This window comes from Diadema setosum, chromosome 20, assembly GCF_964275005.1.
Source record: "Diadema setosum chromosome 20, eeDiaSeto1, whole genome shotgun sequence".
Classification (NCBI taxonomy): domain Eukaryota; kingdom Metazoa; phylum Echinodermata; class Echinoidea; order Diadematoida; family Diadematidae; genus Diadema; species Diadema setosum.
The window spans coordinates 4,967,723-4,991,600 of NC_092704.1; the positions used below are offsets into that span (position 1 = coordinate 4,967,723).

The 23,878-nt window shown below is 39.5% G+C and overlaps 1 protein-coding gene and 1 pseudogene across 1 annotated transcript; both read right to left on the minus strand.

Annotated features, from left to right (window-relative positions):
- Window positions 1–2,037: 2,037 nt before the first annotated feature.
- On the minus strand, window positions 2,038–9,144 carry LOC140244029 (zinc finger Y-chromosomal protein-like; annotated as a pseudogene).
- A 1,439-nt stretch (window positions 9,145–10,583) lies between these two features.
- LOC140244030 (uncharacterized) lies at window positions 10,584–21,884 on the minus strand. Its single transcript, XM_072323682.1, has 5 exons — window positions 21,782–21,884; window positions 20,121–20,558; window positions 19,051–19,242; window positions 11,883–12,463; window positions 10,584–10,607 (listed from the first exon to the last, which is right to left on the minus strand). Exons 1-5 carry the CDS (start codon window positions 21,882–21,884, stop codon window positions 10,584–10,586), a joined length of 1,338 nt encoding a protein of 445 aa, XP_072179783.1.
- Between the last annotated feature and the right edge of the window lie 1,994 nt (window positions 21,885–23,878).

Consider the following 23,878-nt stretch of genomic DNA (forward strand, 5'->3'; position numbering starts at 1 on the left):
GGCTAGTCGTATCACAACTGTGCGTGGGACCATGCAAAGACATGTGCCGTTTGAGGGACCATCTGTGTGAGAAGCACCTTGAACAAACTTTACATTGGAATGGCTTCTCCCCTGTGTGTACCCTCATGTGGACCCTCATTCATTCTTCAATATGGACTTCCTGCACACTTTGCACTGCTCCTTTTTTCAACAGTGCTTATATACCTCCCCCTCAGGCTTACTCTGGTGTTCATGTGATTTCATCTTCTTCTTTGACAAATCAAGAGAGGTTGATCTCACTGTGTCACTAAATCAATTTGGGTTAGTTGTATCACATGTGTGCATGTGATTGAGCAAAGACATGTGCCGGATGAGGGAACTTTTATGTGCGAAGCACCTTGAACAAACTTTACACTGGAATGGCTTCTCCCCCGTGTGCACCCTCATGTGGACCCTCATATGGTGCTTTAATACAGATTTCCCACAGACTTTGCACTGCTCTCCTACATAAACATGATTAGGATCATGCACAGACATGTGCCGTTTGAGGGAACTTTTTAGTGCGAAGCACCTTGAACAAACTTTACATTGGAATGGCTTCTCCCCTGTGTGCTCTGGCTTAATACTCTGGTGTTCATGTGATTTCATCCTCTTCTTTGACAAATCAAGAGAGGTTGCTCTCGCTGTGTCACTAACCGATTTTGAGTTAGTTGTATCACATTTGTGCATGTGACCGAGCAAAGACATGTGCCGTGTAAGGGAACTTTGCTGTGTGAAGCACCTTGAACAAACTTTACATTGGAATGGCTTCTCCCCTGTGTGTACCCTCATATGGTCACGCATATGGTGCTTTAATATAACATTCTCACACACTTTGCACTGCGCTAATAGACGTGGGCGCTTGCGTTTCGTTAATTGGAACTTGCTTTGGTGCTCGTCTTTCATCCTTTCTTGGGATACATGACAATGGGTTGCCCTCATAGTCAAACAAAACAAATCTTTGTTACAGGTATCATATGCCTGCTTGGGACCATGTACAGACATATGTTGTTTGAAGTACTTACTTCGTGAGAAGCACCTTGAACAAACTTTACATCGGAATGGCTTTCTTGCATTAAAGTGCTTCGGATCATGCAAAGACATGTGCCGGTTGAGGGAACTTTGCTGTGTGAAGCACTTTGAACAAACTTTACATTGGAATGGCTTCTCGCCTGTGTGCACCCTCATGTGGACACTCATATGGTGCTTAAATACAGATTTCCTGCACACTTTGCACTGCTCTCTGGCATAAAAGTCCTTTGGAGGTTCACTCAAACACATGTGCTGTGTGAGGGAACATTTCGATGTGAAGTACCTTGAACAATTTTTACATTGGAATGGCTTCGCCCCCTTATGCACCCTCATGTGGACCCTCATATAGCCCTTTGATACAGATTTCCCACAGACTTTGCACTGCTCTCTTACATAAACATGCTTAGGATCATGCACAGACATGTGCCATTTGAGGGATCTTTTTTTTGAGAAGCAGATTGAACAAACTTTACACTGGAATGGCTTCTCCCCGTTGTGCACCCTCATATGGTCATGCATATTGTGGTTTAATACAAAATTCATACACACTTTACACTTCTCTGTCTGAAATGAGTGCTTGTGTCCCTTTAATTGGAACTTTCTTAGGTGTTTGTGCAATTTCATCCTCTTCTGTGACACATGATGGGGTTCCCCTAAAGCACTGAAGGAATCTGGGTTGTAGGCATCACTTGATATATGGCTGGTAAGATTTTTTTCTTGGGGGTGAGCAGCCTGTGTAAGCCTTTCTTCTCTAAAACCAAGTGCTGAGAAAACCAGCCCCTCCTTATCCTCTGCTGATACATCTTGCCCTGTTGAGGCTGATGGGGCTGTATTAGTCTTCTCACTGTCCACTGATTGTGTGTCATTTATCACCCCTGCAATTGCCAGGCACTTTGCATTACTTGCAACACATGCAGAGTTGCAATGTTGGTCGGATCCTGCTTCATAAAAGCCTCTCTGGATTTCATTTTGATTAAGAGTGCTTGTCTGCGACACAGAATCCTCATCACCATTCAGAACAGGGTTCTTTGTTTCACCTGTTGAAATAAAAAAAAAATAATATGAAACTACCTAGTTGTATTGATTCAGGGAGGTGTGTACAGAGATGGAGTGGCAAATCTTCGTAATTCATGCAAACACATGTTTGGGTTCAAGGCATTACAATGGGATGTCTAGCATTCCATTACGCTTTGAAGTCATGCTCGGCACCGCTCTGGTTTGCACGACGAAGTTCGGAGACGAAGAACGCATTTCACCTTTCGTTGAATTACAAGTTTTATTTCACCGTAAAATTTTAAATGAAATACTCGAATTGATTTAGAATAGTTTAGGAAAGAATTCAATATCATAAACATGTATTTCTAGTTTCTTCGTAATGCGCAATTCAAAATGAAAGGAAAATTAGGCCCTCTTAAAAACCTAATATTTTTCTATAATGTGCATATTTGCACATGTTAGTTTTTTTATCTTTTAATCTGGGATATTTTGATCTTTCAAATACAGTATTCCGCTAAAGCGTATTCCAGCGTGCTTTTAAACTATTTGCTGTTAAAATTGTTAGTTTTACACTGCATTTTGGTTCGCTGCTCCAATTCAAGTTACACAAATTCATTGTTGCCATCACATTGAAAGAGAGAGCGAATTGCAGTAGGGGCAAGTATTTCTAGATGTGAGAGCGCTAGTCCCGATTATTGATGCTCTCTTTTGTCAAAGCACATGGGTAACACCTGTCGTTGAACGCATAACTTCTCGGCGGCGCCGCGCAGGACTTCACAGGAGAGCAGTAGTTGTCTCTCCTTCTCCAGCACCTCCCTGATTGATTATCACGCAACAATGGTTCCTACCTTATACTATAATCAGTGTTATTACATTCATGATTTTCATCTACAAATTACAAGAATGAGTAGCATGATCTGACATATCATTAGGAAAAGGTAGAACAACCAAATATTGTGTGAATCAACATTTGAGCAGGATTGTGTGGAAAACCTTGTACTTTGTGGCTCTGCACTACAAAACCAACAAAAAGTTGTCTGACATAAAATTAATTGAGGGCCAATTCTGAAAGAAGGCAAATCAAAGATAACTCACACGTTGTATATGGAACATTTCAGAGGCCTTTGTGGCCTGAAATATAATGTAAATGGCCTCTGATTATATTGGACTTCATCATGTTGATTGTTATCTCGGGGAAGTATAATAATGTAAACTAGAAATGTCGCTATGGCGGCTGATGCCTCTGCCATAATGCATGATTCTCCCAATAGGTGTATAGGACAATGTCTTCAAAATGTGTGATGACAGTTTCATATAACTGGCAAAATAATGAAATGACAAGTTTGTCAGAAATATCTTGAATGTTCACTTTCCTTGAAGTAGGTTTGCTATAATTGTCTATGAAAGAGTTCAGGTACATGTATTTGGGGAATTTAGGATTTTTACTTAACTTCTGACTGACCCTTTTATAAGTGTATGCATTGAGTAATTTTAAAGGTATGGAGAAAGAGTGTAATTTAAAAGTGCAAAATATATATATTTTTTTTTTTTGCATTAAAACCTTGCTTTGACCCTTAAGAAAACAGTGAAATTGTGATATTTTCACATGACTTTTGACCTCATGTCTCAAAACTCTCTTTGGAGAATCTTTATTTGATATTCAAGCATGGCATACACTTAAGGGATATAGTGTAATTGACCTTGATCTTCGATAAACTTTGACCTTGCATGTACAGTACCCAAAGTTGACAGGCAAACCTTGCCTACTCATACAAACATGTATGGTAGCCCTACTACATATCGACCACCCTTATTGAAACCGACCGCGTATAATTCGCGCACTGAACACTTAGTACGCACTTCTCTGCGCGCAAAGCACATAAAAATGAATTGGCTTTGAATGTAGTTGAGGATGGTGTGGGAAAACGCGATAATTCACTGTTCGGTTTTAATCAAGGACAAAATTTTGAATGAATATTTTCACCGAATTGTAATGACAGCACAATGTAATGTCTATGGAAGTTTCTAAAAGGCTTCTAAAAAGCTTCGTAAAACACGGTGTTCAATACAACTCGGTTTGCGTGCATTGTCAATGCAAAAACAGCGGTCGATCCTAATAACGTGATTTACCGTGGGGAGCTGAAACGAGGCCACGCAAGTTCGTCTGCGATATTTTTGCACTGAAACTTCGAATCTAAAAGGGAACAATGGCATTTGATAAAGCTGGATTTTCTCAATCACGTAGGTCAAGTTTTTTACGTGAATTTCAGTGTTAAATATCCTGATCAAGCAAATAAACATTAGGCGGTCGATTAGTAGTAGGTCCAACCATACATGGGTCTTTCCATGTGGTTGGGGCACGAAATGTAACATAGTGGTCAAAATTTCATCATCACTTTACTCAAGTTTAATGAAGTTCTTTGAAACTATTGGTCATTAAATATTCAACAAAAATTTTAGACAACAAAGGTCATTTTAGAACTTTATGGCCAAATGTTAAAAATCATGAATATCTGTATCTTGGAGAAGACTGCATACTAACACTCTGTCTGTGCTAGTCACTGGACCATAGAGCCTCTCTGAATGCGCCTTTGAAGAATCCTTTTGATCATTGTTATCATTGTCCTAATCTGGTTGTCAAGACTGCAATGTGCCCAACATGTCCTCTGACAAGCTTACTGTGAAGACCATGCAGATCTCAATCTACACTTGACCGGGTTGATTCAATCCAGCTGACACAAGATGTCATCAAAGACATTCTACAAACAAAAGCTTCATCTCTTTGGTAGAAGAAACATTCTCCAAGCGGATAAAAGCAATGGAGGAAACAGAGAGAAATAAAATGCCCTCATACTGGACCTTGAAATGAGCAACAATGAAAAGTCCAGAGAGTTCATTGACCTCCGAAAGGAGGTCAGCGACCAGAAAGACAGCATACAGGCGGTGGATGCTAAGCTTGATGCCCAGGAACAATACTCCAGAAGGAACTGCGTTTGTCTATTTGGCTACCCCAAGAGACCGGAGGAAAACACTGATGCCATTATTCTGAAAGTGACGAAAGATCACAGACCTGAAGCTGGAGGACATTGAACGTTCTCATAGAGTTGGACCGAAGAGGGAACAGAGCAAAGACAACCCGAGGGGCATCATCGTGAAATTCAGATCGTACAGGATTCGCCAGGAATTCATCTCCAAGCGCCGCAAGCTCAAGGGTCAGAGGATGTCAATCGTAGAGGATCTGACAGCACGGAACCTGAAACTCCTCAGTGAGGCAAGGGCAAATGAAAAGGTTGAACAGGCATGGAGCAGAGACAGTCGCATCTACGTGCTGCTAAAAGGAACAAATAACCAAAGAAGACTGGTCCACAACACAAAAGACATAAAAAAAGCTGTGACATTTAACATCAAGTCTCGACCATCTTATCTCCTGGTGGAACTTTAACTTTATCTTCTGCATACTCAAAGACTTTTGAACTCTTTTTGACTCTTTTATGTGATTTTTGTGTTTTACTAAATTTTGTGTCTGATTTTTTCCCCTTTATTCCAGTAGTGTTCTTGAATGAATCCTAATGTGCATGTTTCTTGTGATGTCTCTGTGTGTGTATATTTCATTTTCATCCATGCTTTTCTCAAAACTTGCAGAATTAAGATATAAATGTGTGCAAATACAGTATTCAATACTACTGATTATAATGAATTCAATTACGCTGAATATTTGATCAAAAATTGTGTTTATATTATTCAAAACGAGTAATACACTTGAAAGCACAGATTCACTTCTTAGAAATATCCAATTCATACAAATGTTATACTCCATGTGAATTTAATCTGAAGTTTGATGACAGATCTGGTCTAAAGATGCCCGGTCGTCGATTTCAATGGGGATAAATCTCCGTTTGCTGATGCTGCAACACAGTTCGCGCGAGTACGAAACTGTCTTGTCGAAAGTATTTTGCCGAGGAGACAAGTCTTCAGCACAATATCAGATGAAGGTTTGAAAAAGGTAAAACAAGAACTTAGTAATTTAGATTGGTCTTCCGTATATTCAACTCCTGATGCAAATGAAGCTTACAATATATTTTTGCTTTTGTTGATTTCAGTAGTAGACAGAAATTTGCCTTTGAAGAAAAGTAATGTCCGTAAGTGTAATATAAGGAAACCATGGATTACCCCAAAATTGTTAAGATATATACAGAAAAACATAAATTTTATAAGATATTTTTGAAAGATTAAATTGTTATAAATGAAAGGAAATATAAAAAGTATGGAAATAAAGTGAACAATTGTTTACGTCAAGCTAAAAAAAAAAAAAAACATTTTATTGTTAAAGAATGTAAGAAAATAGCAATGATAACAAAGGTAGCACTTATTGGTCAATAATTAATGATATTTTGAAAAAAAAAATCTAAGAAACATTTCTCTGATTATTTTGTAAGTGATGATATGGAAATAAATGATCCTCAGGTAATAGCAAATGAATTTAAAGGGATTGTACAGTACTGGTTGAGGTAAGGGATTCATGTTTTGAACATTTCTAAGTGAGATAATGAGAAACCTCTTCTGAAATATGAAAGAGCATGTAATTTTAGTTTATTTGATGAAAATTGGTTTTGAAATGGCTGAGATATCTATCACAGCTTTATTAGGATCTTTGTTTCACCTTGTTTTTGGATATCACAGCCATCTCAAAACCGATTTTCATCAAATAAACTTTTGATACCCTTTAGAATTGCATGCTCTTTGATATCTCATACAGTGGTTTCTGAATATCTCGCAAAACGTTAAAAGCTAAATCCTCACCTCGACCAGAACTGTACACACCCTTTAATATTCATTTTGAAAACTGTTGTAACACTGCATTAGATTCATTGTCTGATAATGTGACATGTATTGTTTCATTTGATACTTACCTCACAGATCACTCTTCCAAGTTGATATTTTTAAAACCCATAGATGAATCTGAGTTGATTAAGTTTGTAAATCATTGAAAAACAGTTTTTCATATGATGTATACATAATGAAACAAATAATATTCAGTTTACATTATATATTCAATTTATTTCCATGAACAGGTGCAGTTCCAAAAAAAATATATATATTGTTAAGATAGTACCTGTATATAAGAGGAGAATCTCATTCATTTAATAATCATCGGCCCATATCAATATTACCAAGTTTTTCAAAAATACTAAAAAAATGTATATATGATTGGTTTTTTTTTTTTTTGTCTTTTAACAATATCCTTTGTAATAGTCAGTATGGTTTTAGAAAAAAAAATTATGGGACTGATTATGCTCTGATAAAACTCCAAGATACAGTTGTTAAAGCTTTGAATATGAATAATTTTGCATTTGGATTTTTTTCTGGATCTTTCAAAGGCCTTTGATATTGTAAATCATGAAATATTATTCTATAAATTACATTATTATGGTATTCATGGGACCCCTTTAAAATGGTTCTCAGATTATTTATCAAACCGTTTTCAATATACAGTGTTCTTCACCTTTATTTGCAATTAATTATCGTGCCCCTCAAGGTTCTATAGGTCCTTTGCTGTTTTTGATATGATATCAATGATATAATCCATTCTTCTACAAGCTTTGATTTCACATTATATGCAGATGATACCACTTTATTTTACGCCCCATTTCGGACTGAAAATTTGATGGATAATTGAGTTTGAGTTAGAAAAAGTTATTAACTGGTTTAAAAGCAATAAGTTAATTGTTAATTTTGATAAAACTAGTTTATTTATGTTTTGTCTGTAATAAGTCAATTTCGATTGATTATTGCTTTGTGTGTTTTGTAACCACGGATTTTATTGGAATGAATAAACAAAACGAAAGCACCTTGAACAAACTTTGCAGCAGAATGGCTTCTCCCCCATATGCACTCTCATGTGAGCTTTGATATTGTGCTGAAATATGGATTTCACACACACTTTGCACTGCTTTTGCTTGCGTCTCTTCGATTTGGGCTTGCTTTTGTCTTCATATGAATTCATCCACTTCTTTGACACATTAAGAGAGCTTGTGCTCATAGTCTCACTAAACCAATCTGGGTTAGCATTATCATATTTGTGCTTGGGACCAAGCAAAGACATGTGCCGGTTGAGGTCCCCCTTTAATGTGAAGCACCTTGAACAAACTTTGCAGCGGAATGGTATCTCCCCTATGTGTATCCTCATATGGTCACGCATAATGCACTTTAATATAAATTCCTCACACACTTCGCACTGATCTCTTAAAAACGAGCGCTTGTGTTTCTTGAATTGGGGCTCGCTTTGGTGTTCGTATTTCATCCTTATGACACATCAAGAGAGGTTTCCCTCACTGTCTCACTAAACGAATTTGGGTTAGCTGTATCACATGTGTGCATGTGACTGAGCAAAGACATGTGCCGTTTGAGGGAACTTTTCTGTGAGAAGCACTTTGAACAAACTTTACATTGGAATGGCTTCTCCCCCGTGTGCACCCTCATGTGGATCCTCATACATTTCTTTAATATGGAGTTCCCGCACACTTTGCACTGCTCTCTTTTTTCAAAAGAGTACTTGGATCCCTCCCCCTCGGGCTTATTCTGGTGTTCATGTGATTTCATCCTCTTCTTTGACACATGAAGAGAGGTTGCCCTCACTGTCTCAATAAACGAAATTGGGACAGTCGTATAACATGTATCCATGTGACCGAGCAAAAACATGTGCCGTTTGAGGGACCATCTTTGTGCGAAGCACCTTGAACAAACTTTACATTGGAATGGCTTCTCCCCTGTGTGCACCCTCATGTGGATCCTCATACATGTCTTTAATATGGACTTCCTGCACACTTTGCACTGCTCTCTTTTTTCAAAAGAGTGCTTGCATCCATCCCTCTTGGACATATTCTGGTGTTCATGTGATTTCATCCTCTTCTTTGACAAAGCAAGAGAGGTTGCCCTCACTGTCTCACTTAACGAATTTGGGTTAGTTTTATCACATGTGTGCATGTGACCTTGCAAAGATATGTGCCGTTTGAGGGAACCTTTCTGTGTGAAGCACCTTGAACAAACTTTACATTGGAATGGTTTCTCCCCCGTGTGCACCCTCATATGGTCACGCATATTGTGCTTTAATATAAAATTCTCACACACTTTGCACTGCGCTCTTAGATGTGGGCGCTTGTATCCCTTTAATTGGAACTTGCTTTGGTGCTTGTATTTCATCCTCTCTTGGGACACATGACGATAGGTTGCCCTCATAGTCAAACTAAACAAATCTTGGTTACAGGTATCATATGCGTGCTTGGGACCGTGTACAGACATATGTTGTTTGAGGTACTCACTTCGTGAGAAGCACTTTGAACAAACTTTACATCGGAATGGCTTCTCCCCCGTGTGCACCCTCATGTGGACCCTCATATAGCGCTTTAATACAGATTTCCCACAGACTTTGCACTGCTCTCTGGCATAAGAGTGCTTAGGATCATGCAAAGACATGTGCCGTGTGAGGGAACCTTGCTGTGTGAAGCACCTTGAACAAACTTTACATTGGAATGGCTTCTCCCCCGTGTGCACCCTCATGTGGACCCTCATATGGTGCTTTAATACAGATTTCCTGCACACTTTGCACTGCTCTCTTGCATAAAAGTGTTTAGGATCATGCAAAGACATGTGCCGGTTGAGGGAACCTTGCTGTGTGAAGCACCTTGAACAAACCTTACATTGGAATGGTTTCTCCCCTGTGTGCACCCTCATATGGTCATGCATATTGTGCTTTAATACAAAATTCATACACACTTTACACTGCTCTCTCAGAAATGAGTGCTTGTGTCCCTTTAATTGGAACTTGCTTTGGTGTTCGTATTTCATCCTCTCCTGGGACACATCACGATAGATTGCCCTCATAGTCAAACCAAACAAATCTTGGTTACAGGTATCATATGCATGCTTGGGACCGTGTACAGACATATGTCGTTTGAGGTGCCCACTTTGTGAGAAGCACCTTGAACAAACCTCACATCGGAATGGCTTCTCACCTGTGTGCACCTTCAAGTGGTGATGCATATTTTTCTTTGATGTGGATTTCCCGCGCACTTTGCACCGTTTTCTTGCAGGAATGTGCTTGGGTCCCTTTGACTTCCGCTTGCCTTGGTGTTTGTGCAATTTCATCCTCTTCTGTGACACATGATGGCGTTCCCCTAAAGTCTCACTGAAGGAATCTGGGTTGTAGGCATCACTTGATATATGGCTGGTAAGATTTTTTTCTTGGGGGTCTGCAGCGTGTGTAAGCCTTTCTCCTCTAAGACCAAGTGCTAGGAAAACCAGCCCCTCCTTATCCTCTACTGGTACATTTTGCCCTGCCGAGGCTGATGGGGCTGTATTAGTCTTCTCACTGTCCACTGATTGTGTGTCATTCATCACCCCTGCCACTGCCAGGCACTTTGCATTACTTGCAACACGTGCAGAGTTGCAATGTTGGTCGGATCCTGCTTCATAAAAGTTTCTCTGGATTTCACTTTGATTAAGAGTGCTTGTCTGCGACACAGAATCCTCATCACCATTCAGAACAGGGTTCTTTGTTTCACCTGTTGAAATAAAATGACATAAAACTAGTTGTATTGCATTATCAAGCAACAATGGTTCCCTCCCTAATACCATAATCAGTGTTATTACATTCATGGTTTTCATCTTTTAAGAAAGAAAGATTTCAAAATACAAGAATGAGTAGCATGATCAGACATATCATCAGGAAAAGACATTAAAACAACCAAATATTGTGTGCATCAAGATTCTTTGTGCAGGATTGTGTGGAAAACCTTGTACTTTAATAGTGACCCTGCACTACAAGACCAACAAAGGGTCGTCAGACATAAATTAGTCGAGGGCCAATTCTGAAAGAGGGCGAGTCAAAGATAATTACACGTTGTATATATGGGACATTTCAAAGGCCTTTGTGGCCTGAAAAATAGTGTAAATGGCCTCTGATTGTACTACACTTCATCATGGTGATTGTTATCTAGGAGAAGTATAATCATGTAAAAAAAAGAAGAAAAATGAAAAGAATGACCTTGACATTCATAATTAAGAAAAGAAAATCTTTGCCGTAACACATGAGACCAGAAAAAAACAATGTTTCTGAACCTTTTTTTTTTCTCTGAAAAGTCTCTAAAAGTATTTTATTTTTCAACTTCTATCTCAGTATCATAAAAGTCACAACAACCTCACAATTATCAGAGGTATAAGTTTCATGTCTATTGTCATGAGGCAAACAGCTCCAATTATATATTCTAATTATTCAAGGGGATGGCTACAAATGTAGTAACTGATCAGTGGAAATCAGTGGGAATGCTGGGGGATGAATGTTCCAATCCTTGTGGGATGCATTTAAGAGTACATTATTTATTGTTGTGTAAAAATCATTTGCTTCAGATTGGTCTCATATTCAAGTAATGTGCAGTTCGATATTTCCAAGTTAGCATGACTGTAAAGTGTCGGGTCGTTAACAATTGCCCGACACTGTACAGTTATGCTAACTTGGAATCATGAGATCTTGCACTGGACAGAGTAGGTACCAATGCCGTGTACCGTGTTGTATTCCAAGTACAATCAATGTAACTTTAAGTCCATCTTCATAGACATGCAGATTGAGTGAATGCAGCAAGAGAATCCATCATACAGTGGGAGTTTGAGGAAAATCAAGCAATCTGTTCAGAAGTTATGAATTTTTGAATTTTCTGCTCAGTCACTGCTGGATGAAAAGACTACTACAGCTTGTGATGTCACATGTGTAGAACGATAATAAAGAAAATATATAGACAATATTACATATTTTCACTTTTTTTTTTGCATAACAAAAAAACACTTGACTTGCCTCTGACAGAGGGTAGGGGGAATGATCCATGTAGTAGGCATGATTCGGCATGCGCTTCTTCATTGTGGATGAGCATGTGTTTCTTGAGTCTATAAGGTGTTCCACATGACTTCCGGCAAATGTGGCAGATGGAGGGTTTTGGAAACTGCTCTGGCACACCATTCTGTACTTCACCTTCTCTAGGAGCGTGTACATAATCTTGCCCAAAATGTATTTGTACTTCTTCAGGATGAACTATTCTCGCATGCTTGTTCAGGCCCAACTTTGTCCAGAAGTCTTTTGAACACCACTTGCACTGCCATATTTTTTGCCCCTCATGTAGTAGCATGTGTCTTGCAAGATTGGCAAAATGGCCTCCACAAATACGACACTCTTCACTGCAGGTCAAAGGCACATTCCCATGAGACCCAGAGTTGCATTCCACCGAAGTGTCTGTTCTGGCACACATACTCAGGACCTTGGCCAGTGGTCTAAGTTTCCCAGGTCCAGACTGCATGTGACTGGATGCCTCTGATGCCAAACTTTTCTCAGCATCAGCTCCACCTTGGACTCTGGTGTCCACAGCATCATCTATTGCAAAGGAGTCATACAATTTAAGACAACATTTGTCACATAGAGATATATACTAAGAACACTAGAGGGCGGACTCTGTAAAATCCCTGTGACCGATAGAAGGAGGAGTTCACCATTTTGGTCCGGGCAAATTTGGATGGAGCGAGCTAGATATGGACCAGCAACCGTACCGATAACGTATAGTGCTAGCGGAGCATACAGGGAGATCGACGATGGAATGCAACCTGGCAGTAGGCTAGCATCGCTATGCCAAAGTCTGCATCGGAGTTTGGAAAATTGAAAGTGTTCTTAAATTCTCAAATTCTACTTAAAGTAGCATAGATCTATGTTGGGTTTGGGATTTGGGTGAAAGGGCCCCTCTTTTACAAATTAAATTCTTGATCCGCTCACGTAAAACCTGCATTTTTTCATACGATTTTCGCTCGACTATTTTGAGAAATAATTAATTGCATTACTTTATTTACTTATACAGATTGATTCAAGAAAAAAAAAAAAGAAAAGAGAAAAGAAAAGGTCTTGCAAAATTCGTCAGGGGGAACTCCTCCCTCCCTTAGCCATTTTCGATCTAGTGCTACTAGATAGCCAACACATAACTATATGCAAGGTCGGCGGAACGGGGGGGGGGGGGGGGGGGAGGATTTGCCCCCTTTCAAAATTTAAAAAAAAACCCAAAACTCCCCATTTTAATTTTAAAAAGTGTTCTTTTCTAAGTGCCATATTTGGCCCTTGAGGCCCCCCCCCCAAAAAAAAAAAAAAAAAAAAATTGTTTCTCCACCCTTTGCTATACCAGCAGTTAATTTTACGATGGTGATAGTGTGAGAAAAGCTAGTATACGTAATATATGCCTGGTGACACAGCATTGACATCTCTCTGAAAATAGAGTTAGCTTCATGGGTCTGACTGGGCTTTTGGTTCAGGGCAGGGTGAGGATTAGGATTAGGGTTAGGGTTTGGGTTAGGGTTTATGTAAGCTTCAACATTAGCATTTGAAGCTGGAGCATGTGTCATGGAACCAATATGCCTACACATACTTATAAAAATGATTTTAAAATGGGACATTTAATTAAGTGTTCCCCTTTTGGGGCTTTCTTCCCAGGAGAACACTTTCAACAGTTTGCCCAATGAAAACTTCGAATGAACTCATCAAGCAAATCCAGACTGAAGTCGTGTCCTCTGTAAGAGAAACAGTATTCATAGACTTAAGCGAACACTTCTCGGAGCAAGACCAGTCGCAAGAAGATGATCATGGAAACCAGCTGGTCAAAATGTTAAGTGGCCTGTTTCTGAAAACTGTTTTGCATCATCATGGCCGTTTGTTCACTGAAAGATATGTCAAAAACAACCAAGCGTCCAAGCAATATTTACTGACCAAGGAAATGTTGTGGAATGGGGAATAATCAGGCGATTATTAATTGCAAACATTAAGGAACTCATACGAAAGATGTTCATCGTGGTAGAGACTGAAAGAAATAAAGTTGATCGTTTGTCCCACGAAGCGAGGTAAACACAAAGGTATGAATACGTACACTTTTCATACCTCTGTGTTTACCTCGCTTCGTGGGACAAACGATCAACTTTATTTCTTTCATTAAGGAACTTGTTTTAGGGCAGCAAACCATCCCAGACAATGTGAATGAATTTATTTCACAGTACAAAGACTGACGCAGCTTAGGAAAGTTTGATGTAATTGCGGCAATTATCATATCACAGGGGGCACCCGGCTGTCTGGAGATCAAGAGAACCCATTGTATTGCATGGACCATGGTCGTGTTGGTCGGCTTGAAAGTATTACCTCGTGGAGAATAAGGTAAAATTTTGTTTAATTTTCATTTTCTTTACCACTCATAATAAGAGATTGCTAGCAACTTAAATTTTTGAGTTGTTTCCTTCTCTCATCTCCGACCCCCTCATCTTCTTGATGAAAGACAAGTACAATGCATATATACTAATATGTGTTTGAGCGCTTGTGTAGACGAGTCCCACTACTACTGCGCTGCCCGGACAAAGATGGCGCGCGGCCTCTTCAACTTGGCACACGAGCACTGCGTACGCGCCACACGCAGTCCGCGCTCTAGTGTTCTTTAGTATATCTTTATGTCACAAATATCACACAAAGTATTTGAGTGTAAGAATATACATATATGTGACCGTGCGTCACAAAATGAACAAGAGACCTGGGGGTCTCATGCTCACCTGAGTATTGCAAGTTCGCCTTCCATGCATTCTTGTAATTCTTACCTGAGAACATTGGAAACATGTGAGGGGTAGCTTTCAGAGCTGGTGTCTATTTGCATATTCCTTCACAGTGGTAAAAATACCTGCCAAGTACCCTGTACTTTATAGAATGTTGGATTATGCTGTTTGCAGAAAAAGAAAGACCTAAAGTAATATCACTTTGATTCTAGAGAAGAATATTTTTTAATATTCCTTAATTTAGGAAGTTTTGAACCCCCTAGGACCCCAGGAAAAGCATGGTGCCCATTCAAACACTTTGAGATCCTATCCCCATAGGAATGCTACTTGCCAAGTTTGGTGAAAATCCATTATGCTGTTTTCAGCAAGATGAAAATCTAGGTTCCCCCTGGATCTGCAATGAACAAACTTGGAACTATGTACAGTCATCAATACTTCTAGACAAGAATTATTGTAAATATTCCTTAATGGGGGGGGGGGGGGGGAGGGAATTAGGCCCCCTTGGGTCCCCAGAGAGAAGCAAGGTGCCCTGTTGGACAAATTTAGATCTTAATCTCCTGGCATGCTACCTGTCAAGTTTAGTGAATATTCATAAAGGGATTTTCAGCAATGATGAACATGTACAATTTACATCACCATTTGGGCCAATCCCACCCACTCCTTTGGGTCGGGGGGGGGGGGGGGGTGGATAGAGAACCTTGAGGCCCCCAGGTGGGGCATGGTGCCCATTTGATGGAATTGAGACTCTGTCCCCCTAGGGATGCTACCTGGCAAGTTTGGTGAAAACTCATCTTGGAGTTTTTAAGAAAAAAGATGAAAATTCACAATTTAGACCCCAATTCAGGCCCCTGGGGCCCCAGGTGGGCCATGGTGCCCATTTGATGGGAGTGAGATTCTGTCCCCCTAGGGATGCTACCTGCAAACTTTGGTGAAAATTCATCATGGCATTTTCAAGAAAAATATGAAAATGTACAATTTGGGCCCCATTAAGACCCCTCTAAACTCCCCTCCATGCCCTGGGTCCCAAGGGGGGCACCCCTGATTCCCCCATGAACAAACTTGAAACTACAGTCATCAATGTAGGCCTACTTATTCATAGTATTAAGTCAGCTCTATCACTTCTGGTTCTAGAGAGAAGATTTTTTAAGATTCCTTAATTTTTTTTTGGGGGGGGGGGGTTGGGCCCCTTTTGTGCCCCTCAAGTGGGGTATGGTGCCCACTTGAAGAAATTGAGATCCTATTCCCCTAGGGATGCTACCTGCCAAGATTGGTGAAAATCAGTCAAGGGGTTATCAACAAGAAGATGAAGATGTAAAAAATGTATGCACGACGGACGACTGATGATGAACACCGGACGAAGAGCAATCGCAATAGCTTAAAGGACAAGTTCACCTTCATAAACATAAGGATTGAGAGAATGTAGCAATATTAGTAGAACACATCATTGAAAGTTTGAGGAAAATCGGACAATCCGTTCAAAAGTTATGAATTTTTGAAGTTTTTGTGCAGTAACCGCTGGATGAGAAGACTACTGCAGTGTGTGAATAACTTAGATGTCACATGCGTACAATATAAGGAAAATATAAAGAAAATTTCACAAAATGTTATCTTTTGAAAAATGTACACATACCCCCGACTCATTACCGACAAATGTTATGGGTAATATTATTCCCCCTGCCTTTAGAAAGAGGCAAGTCAAGTGCTCTTTTATTATGCGAAAAAAGTGAAAATATGTTGAATTTTCTTTACATTTTCTTTATACTGTTGTACGCATATGACTCACAAGCTGTAGTAGTCTCCTCATCTAGCGGTTCCAACACAAAAATTTAAAAAATTCATAACTTTTGCATCGATTGTCCAATTTTCCTCAAACTTTCACTGATGTGTTCTACTAATATTGTTGCATTCTCTCAATCCTAATGTTTATGAAGGTGAACTTGTCCTTTAATTGAGCCTTCAGCTCAGGTGAGCTAACAAAAAGTCGCACCCCTTGATTTCAAGTCAGGATTCAATAAAGGTAAAATGGGTCAACCAAGTCAATATTGGGTTTTCATATTTTCTGAAAGAACTACCGTTCTTCTACATTATTTTTTAAGTCGGGATCCTAAAATGAATGGGAAAGTGCATTTTCAGCAGTTTCTCTACAACCCTGTTTTTTTCAAGTAGAGTATAATGTGAGATCAGGTATGTCTTAGGGTGCGTTTATCAACTCCTTTTCTCGGCAGAAACAGGTTATCCAAACAGCTTTCAAGGAATTTTTACGAGTTGATAAACGCAAAGCTGTTGATAAACGAGTTGATAAACGAGTTGATAAACGCAAAGCCCTTTAGGAAAGCCTTTTACGAAAGGGTGCGTTTATCAACTCTCCTTTCTCGGCAGAAACAGGTTATCCAAACAGCTTTCAAGGAATTTTCACGAGTTGATAAAAGCAAAGCTGTTTTGAAAGCCTTTCGGAAAGCCTTTTCGAAAGCCCGAAATTTGTGACGATCCAAACAGGTTTCCTAAACAGGTTATCAGAAACCTGTTTGTAAAAGCCTTTTGGAAGTTGATAAACGCAAAGCTGTTTTGAAACGGCTTTGTAGTCTTGTACTTCAGTACTTGTACTTCTCCTCGGGTCGAATGGCGCAATGCAGCTGTGCAGTGACAGGCCAGTTAAAAAATCGTGTTCGCGAAGAGAGTTGATAAAAGCAACTATTTTGAAAGCCGTTTCTAAAGGGCTTTGGAAAGGGCTATCGAAAGCCGTTTAAACAGGGGAAAGTTGATAAACGCAGCCAAAGTCTCATGCCGCCACTCAGAAATATTTGAAGTATGTGCTAAACTGGAGCTGCCTCACAGATAGGAAGACAATTGATTCATGTGACATTGCATCATGACTCGTCACTCTCAAAGGAAGATATGTCTTTATGATGGTAATTGCTTTTCGCCGTCCCTTCTTAGAAAACAAGCGGCACATTAATAGTACAGGCAGTCAGGGCTTTGGAAAGGGCTCTCGAAAGGGCTATGGAAAGGGCTTTCGAAAGGGCTATCGAAAGGGCTATCGAAAGCCGTTTAAACAGGGGAAAGTTGATAAACGCAGCCTAAGAGACCCTTTTCATTTCTTGAAAGCCCTTTTACACACTTTTCACTTTCAAGTCTACTAACTTTTGAAGGGCTAACGTTAATGCTTTAAAAGTTGGCATTAATCATGAACAGAATGTGTTGATAAAGCATATATTTTCAGCCTAATCTGATACTCTCTTCATTGTTGTTGCTCCAGTGGTTTACACCCTGTATTTTGTCCTGTTCATTGCTCAGCTAGCATGGTTTGGTGAAGATTAAGCACTTGGAGAGACCCTGTTCTTCAAAGCCTCTTTTCTTGGTTCACCCTTTTCCAGAGTGTGTGCTTTCTTTCCAATATTTACATAGTTTAGGAGAGTCCATTTCACTTGAGCTATACATCATTTTAAAGCTTAGAGTCTGTTCTTTCAGGATCTGCCCTAAACTAAGAATCTGTGTCTGGCGACTTTTTGTTGGTTTTGTGATGCAGAATCACATATAAAATTTACTGTATACGCTGTTATTTTCGCTTACAGATATTTGGGCGAATGACAGGGCCATAGACATTTTCGTGACTAATTTACAAATTGATGCCGACGCTCTATTAACACAGCACATGGAGACATTTTCACGTGTTGTTAAATTCGGGATCCAACTGTGATTCCTGAAATTCATAAAAATAACAGCTCATAAAACTGTATATTTCTTTTTTGCTAATACACAAAAAAGTCACAAAGTTCATTTTCAAGCATGCAACTAGGCCTTAAATTCAATGCATTGTGGATTAACTTAGACCTCGTTTACAGTGAGTGAAAAGGCCGGGCTCAACCGTTCATTACGGTACCAAAATTGGCCGCGTATTTGGCCAAGCTCTGGAGGTAGTCTTGGCCATGGCCAAGCTGCGACCGAGCCCAGCCTTTTCTCACTGTAAACACAAACTGGGCTTAATGTGGTACCAAATTTAGTCTGGCTTCCAGACCCCCGTCCGTACTATTTCAATATTCAGGATATTAACACTCTCAACGTTGAAAACTAGCATAGTTTAAGGTGCCTTCTGCAAAGGCGACGACACCACCGTGGGGCGGCGACTTTGTCACCGCAGAGTCCAGTTGGCAAAGGGTCTGGAAATCAGTCTATACCACATTGCGACTGGCGTCCTCTCAATAAATAGTGTTTGTTTGAACCTTGACAATTGTCTCAGTGGCATCTAATCTACCAGTTCAACAAAGACTGTCAAACCATCAGCTTGGTAAGCTGCAAGTTGCTACCTTTGGACCAGAACCACTTCATCATCAAATGCCACTTTTATGGTTTGAGAATAATGCATGTTGGTTACATTCCTATCACCATCATTACCTGGTGGGGCGGGGCTCTCTTGGGTGTGTCTGGATCCATGTCTTGTTAGGTGCTGTCCGAAATCTTCACTGCTTGTGAATGCTTCTCCACACTCCTCACACAGAGGTAGCTTGTAAGTCCTGACCACAACTTCTCTTTCCATCTCCAGTTTTGGAATGGAGGAAGTTGAACATGGGTTGGCATCATACTCTTCTGCAAATGAGCATTGAAAGACATACATTGTATAGAATTAGAAGGTACTGGCACCATTCATGAAGATGTTCATCATAAAGTCCATTCATTTCAGTAAAATGAAAAACACTTTTGGGGAGCGATAAAGGTGAACTGTTCTTGGCAAGAAATGCTTTACTAACAATATACACTGTACAACAACTTTGAATTCGAGCATCTGGAATTAGAAGTTACTGGCACAATTCATGAAGATTAAAAGTACATATCGTCGCTGGGGCGACAAGACCTCGTATCTCAAAAATGTCAAATGTTCAGGAGAGCCAAAAAACATGGCGGCCAAAGCACTATACTGAATGGGATAGCCGTTCCTTTGACATGCCGTGGTGGCTTCATTTTTGGGGTAAGACAGCTGGGATTTGGACAGGACATCACTTAACCGATTATTTGACCACTAATGCAAAAAAGTCATTTTCACCAAAATTTGAGATACAAGGTCTTGTCACCCCAGCGACGATATGCAGATCACAAGGCTTATACATTTTAGTATTGGGATAAATAAATGCATTGTGGATTGACTTGGGCTTGTTTTCTTATATCGAAATTCTTCCTACTGAAAAAAAAAAATGGAAGCTTTTATCTTTACAAAACTGAGGCCTCAAGCTCAAGATGATTAGGGAAAAAATGTAGAGCATTTTTTTAATCTTTAGAACAGCAAGATTTCTCACTCTCCCAACTAATTTCAAATATTGTTAAAAGCATCTTCACTATTACAATGCACATATCCTTTGTCAAAATATCTATCTGCCACATGTCTGAACAGTTCTTTACATAATGTAGCATTTTGATAGTTAACTTAATTCTTGCCAGGTTTGCATTGCTAAAAATTCAAAATTCATCACCATCACAGTCATGGTAGTTGTCATGGTTGCTTGCTTGTATCTGGAGGTCTCCTGGCAGTGAAGATTCAACCTTGACAATTGTCTCCGTGGTATACATGGAATTTACCGGGTCATCAAACACTGTCAAACCATCAGCTTGGTTAGTTTGAAGTTGCTGCCTTTGGACCAGAACCACTTTGTCATCAGATGCCACTTTTATGGTATGAGAATAATGCATGTTGGTTACTTTCCTATCACCATCATCACTTGGTGGGGTGGGGCTCTCTTGGTTGTGTCTGGATCCATGTCTTGTTAGGTGCTGTCTGAAATCTTCATTGCTTGTGAATGCTTCTCCACACTCCTCACGCAGAGGATGCTTGTAAGTCTTGACCACGACCTCTCTCTCCTTCTCCAGTTTTGGAATGGAGGAAGTTGAGCACGGGTTGGTATCACGTTCTTCTGGAAGTGGGTATTGAAAGACATACATGGTAAAGAATTAGAAGTTACTGGCACCATTCATGAAGATGGTCATCATAAAGTCCAATTGTCTAGTAATGGAATACACTTTTGGGGAGTGACAAGGTGAACTGGCCGTGGCAATACATTGTATATGCTTTACTATTAACAATATACTACATGTACAACTTTAACCCTATTCCCATGGGGGGGGGGGGAAGTGATTTTGTGTACAAATCCAATGCAAATTGTGTTTTTGCTATTAATTCATGTAAAAATAAATATTTTTACTTTCAATGGCTGATGATTCATTTTAGTTTTAAAAGGTTTCTGTGACAAATTTTGATAAAAAAAAACAATAAAAACAAAAAGTAAAAATCAAAGAAATGCATAAGAAATTCAACAAACAATAAAATACATAAGAAATAATTATGAAGGCAAATTTTTGCTTCGACATCATTGTTGAGGGTATTGAAAAGAATATGTTCACCAAAAATTAGAAGTCTTGGAGCTTTATTTTTTTCTATAGGCAAAAAAATAAAAACAAATTATTTTTGCATAAATTAGCATACATTAATTGATACAAAATACATAAACTAGAATTTGAAAAATCTAACTATGCACTCTTGTAGATTACATTGGCCTCTACCTTAGTGCCAATTTTCGCGAGGTCGCGCGATCCATGACCGAGATCTGAAAGGGGGGCCAAAAAGGCCCCCCATCCCCCAATGGTTTCAAGTCCCTCAAAAAACCCGGTATGATTAGGGTTTAAATCCAAGCATCTGGAATTAAAAGTTACTGGCACCATTCATGAAGATTAAAAGTACATAATTATGCAGATCACAAAGCCCATACATTTTAGCATTGGAATGTATCCCTGGGGGTTGGGTAAAAGAAGATATGAACTGTCCCTGTGAATGGTTGGTGCAATGTACACACACGTGGATGAAATAAAAGCAAGTTGCTAAACTGCATTAAAAAAAAAAGATGAAAAAGATAAAATGGCGACTGCATGGAAGTGAATATGTGCTATCGCGATAGCGAAGGGCTTTTTTCTGTAAATCTCTAGGGTCAAGGATATTTTAGGGTCTGTCGGGATATATGCCATACATTTTTTTTCTTGGCCTTATATTTTATCATACAGGCTGCATTCTTATTGTTAGGCCAATAGTTTATGACAAAAACTGTGTCAGTTTGACAGAAATTACTTTACATGCACACTGTACCTGCTTCAGTGATGTCTTCCATCACCTGCCACTGGGATGAATATTTTGCTGCTTCATTTTCGTCATCATCTTCTTCCTCCATCTTAATCCATGAGACTGCCATGTCCTTCTATTGTATAGTGTAAGGGAGTCTGCAACTGAAAAAAGAAAAGCAAAGGGCCTGAATCTGTGATCACATGAGATGAATGAGAGGTTTTAATGCACAGGACATGAGACCGTATGTGACACGCACCACAAATCCAACAAGGAAAAGTAGAAATTACGCGGTGCGTAATATATGTCCCCGCCGGAAGTAGCATTTAGTAGCAAAATGTACAATATAGGTCAAAAATCAAGGTCAAAGGTCATAGAAGTCAAAGGTCAAAATTATGTGTAAAATTTTGAAGCCCTCACCTAGTGCCATCACATAAAGCAAACGGAATCGAAATCAGGTTAGAAATGGCGGAGTAGCATTTTGTAGCCAATGTACATGTACAATATAGGTCAAAAATCAAGGTCAAAGGTCAAAGAAGTCAAAGATCAAAATTCTGTGTAGAAGTTTTGAAGCCCTCACCTAGTGCCATCACATAAAGCAAACGGAATCGAAATCGGGTTAGAAATGGCGGAGTAGCATTTTGTAGCCAGTGTACAATATAGGTCAAAAATCAAGGTCAAAGGTCAAAGAAGTCAAAGGTCAAAATTCTGTGTAGAAGTTTTGAAGCTCTCACCTAGTGCCATCACATAAAGCAAACGGAATCAAAATCGGGTCAGAAATGGCGAAGGAGTAGCATTTTGTAGCAAAATGTACAATATAGGTCAAAGGTCAAGGTCAAAGGTCACAACTGAAATTCTGTGTAGAAGTTTCAAAGCTCCCATGTAGTGCTATCATATACAAAAGCAAACAGAATCAAAATTGGCTCATAAATGACAGAGAAGTAGCAAATTGAAGATTTTGATTACACACGGACGCACGCATGGACACACGGATGCACGGACGCACGGACCCACGGACACACACATGTGCGGAGCCCGTCTCATAGTCCCCTGCTCGAACTCGTTCGGCGGGGACAACAAAAAGCTGCACACCCCCAATTTCGTGTGAGGGCTAAAAATGGTGAAACAGGTTGACATAGTCAGTCTTGACTCTTTGACACAACTTTTTGACATGCTCTGAGTTATCAATTTCCTGGGAATGTAAAACAAATGAGAGATGACATTTTTAGCTGTTTTATGTAAAACGTTTTCTGTAGAATATTCTGATTAGGATCTCTTCATGTCTTTTTTTTAACTCTGTACACACTTTTCACTTTTAACCAAATCACTTTTGAAAAAATGATGCTATTGACAGCGTTCAAAGTTGGTGTCAGTCTTATGATCGAATATGTGACCCATCACTTGAAAATCAGCCACACATCGCTGGCATCCAACTTTAAATGCATGATAGAATAATCAGGTTTTAGTTGAGGTACCAATAAAAAATTGAAAATTTGACTTTTAGGCTGACTGGAAATCATACAGTTTTACCTATCGTGAGCTAAAATTTCAATACATCATGCTTACCAGAAAAGAGTGAAATATTCAATTATTTGTAAGGATTTTTTTTTTTTTTTTCGGCTTCCCAATTTTTGCTGAACAGCTTGAGCAAGGGCTATGCTCAGCAAATTTCCTAAGTTTCGCCCCCAAGCAACTGCTCAAAGCTGACTGGCTGGTGATGACATATTTCACTGAAGTTGTTCATTACTCAAGTGCAAATTTCAGACCATGATCAATATTATAACTCAGAGCATTATTGTTCTATTGAAGAGATGCAGACTTCAGTGTAATAGTTGAAGCAAACAGTAATGACAGTGTGCACCCTGTCGGGTGACCACACATAATCCCGTAATCAGTTTTGGCCTTTCCTGTTGATTTACATCAGGTGGATGTCCCTCGCTTGACAAATAGTTCTGAATAGCGTGGGTCGCGTGGCTTTTGTGCTTAAATTACTGCCCTGCCTCCTTGTACAGTGCACTGGAGACTGACAGAATTCCTGCCTCAATCTTTCTGAAATTTTATGAGTACGAAGTCATGTACATTGTGATGCTTTTTGTGAATTTTCAATGGTAATGCTTTAAACAA

Excerpts from the sequence above, each read along its gene's own strand:
- LOC140244030 (XM_072323682.1), bottom strand. The coding sequence starts at position 21,884 with ATGGCAGTCTCATGGATTAAGATGGAGGAAGAAGATGATGACGAAAAT. Across the intron at positions 20,559-21,781 it reads GGAAGACATCACTGAAGCAG|AAGAACGTGATACCAACCCG; the intron begins GTACAGTGTGCA and ends ACCCACTTCCAG. Across the intron at positions 12,464-19,050 it reads AGAGAGCCCCGCCCCACCAG|ATGATGCTGTGGACACCAGA; the intron begins GTAATGATGGTG and ends CCTTTGCAATAG.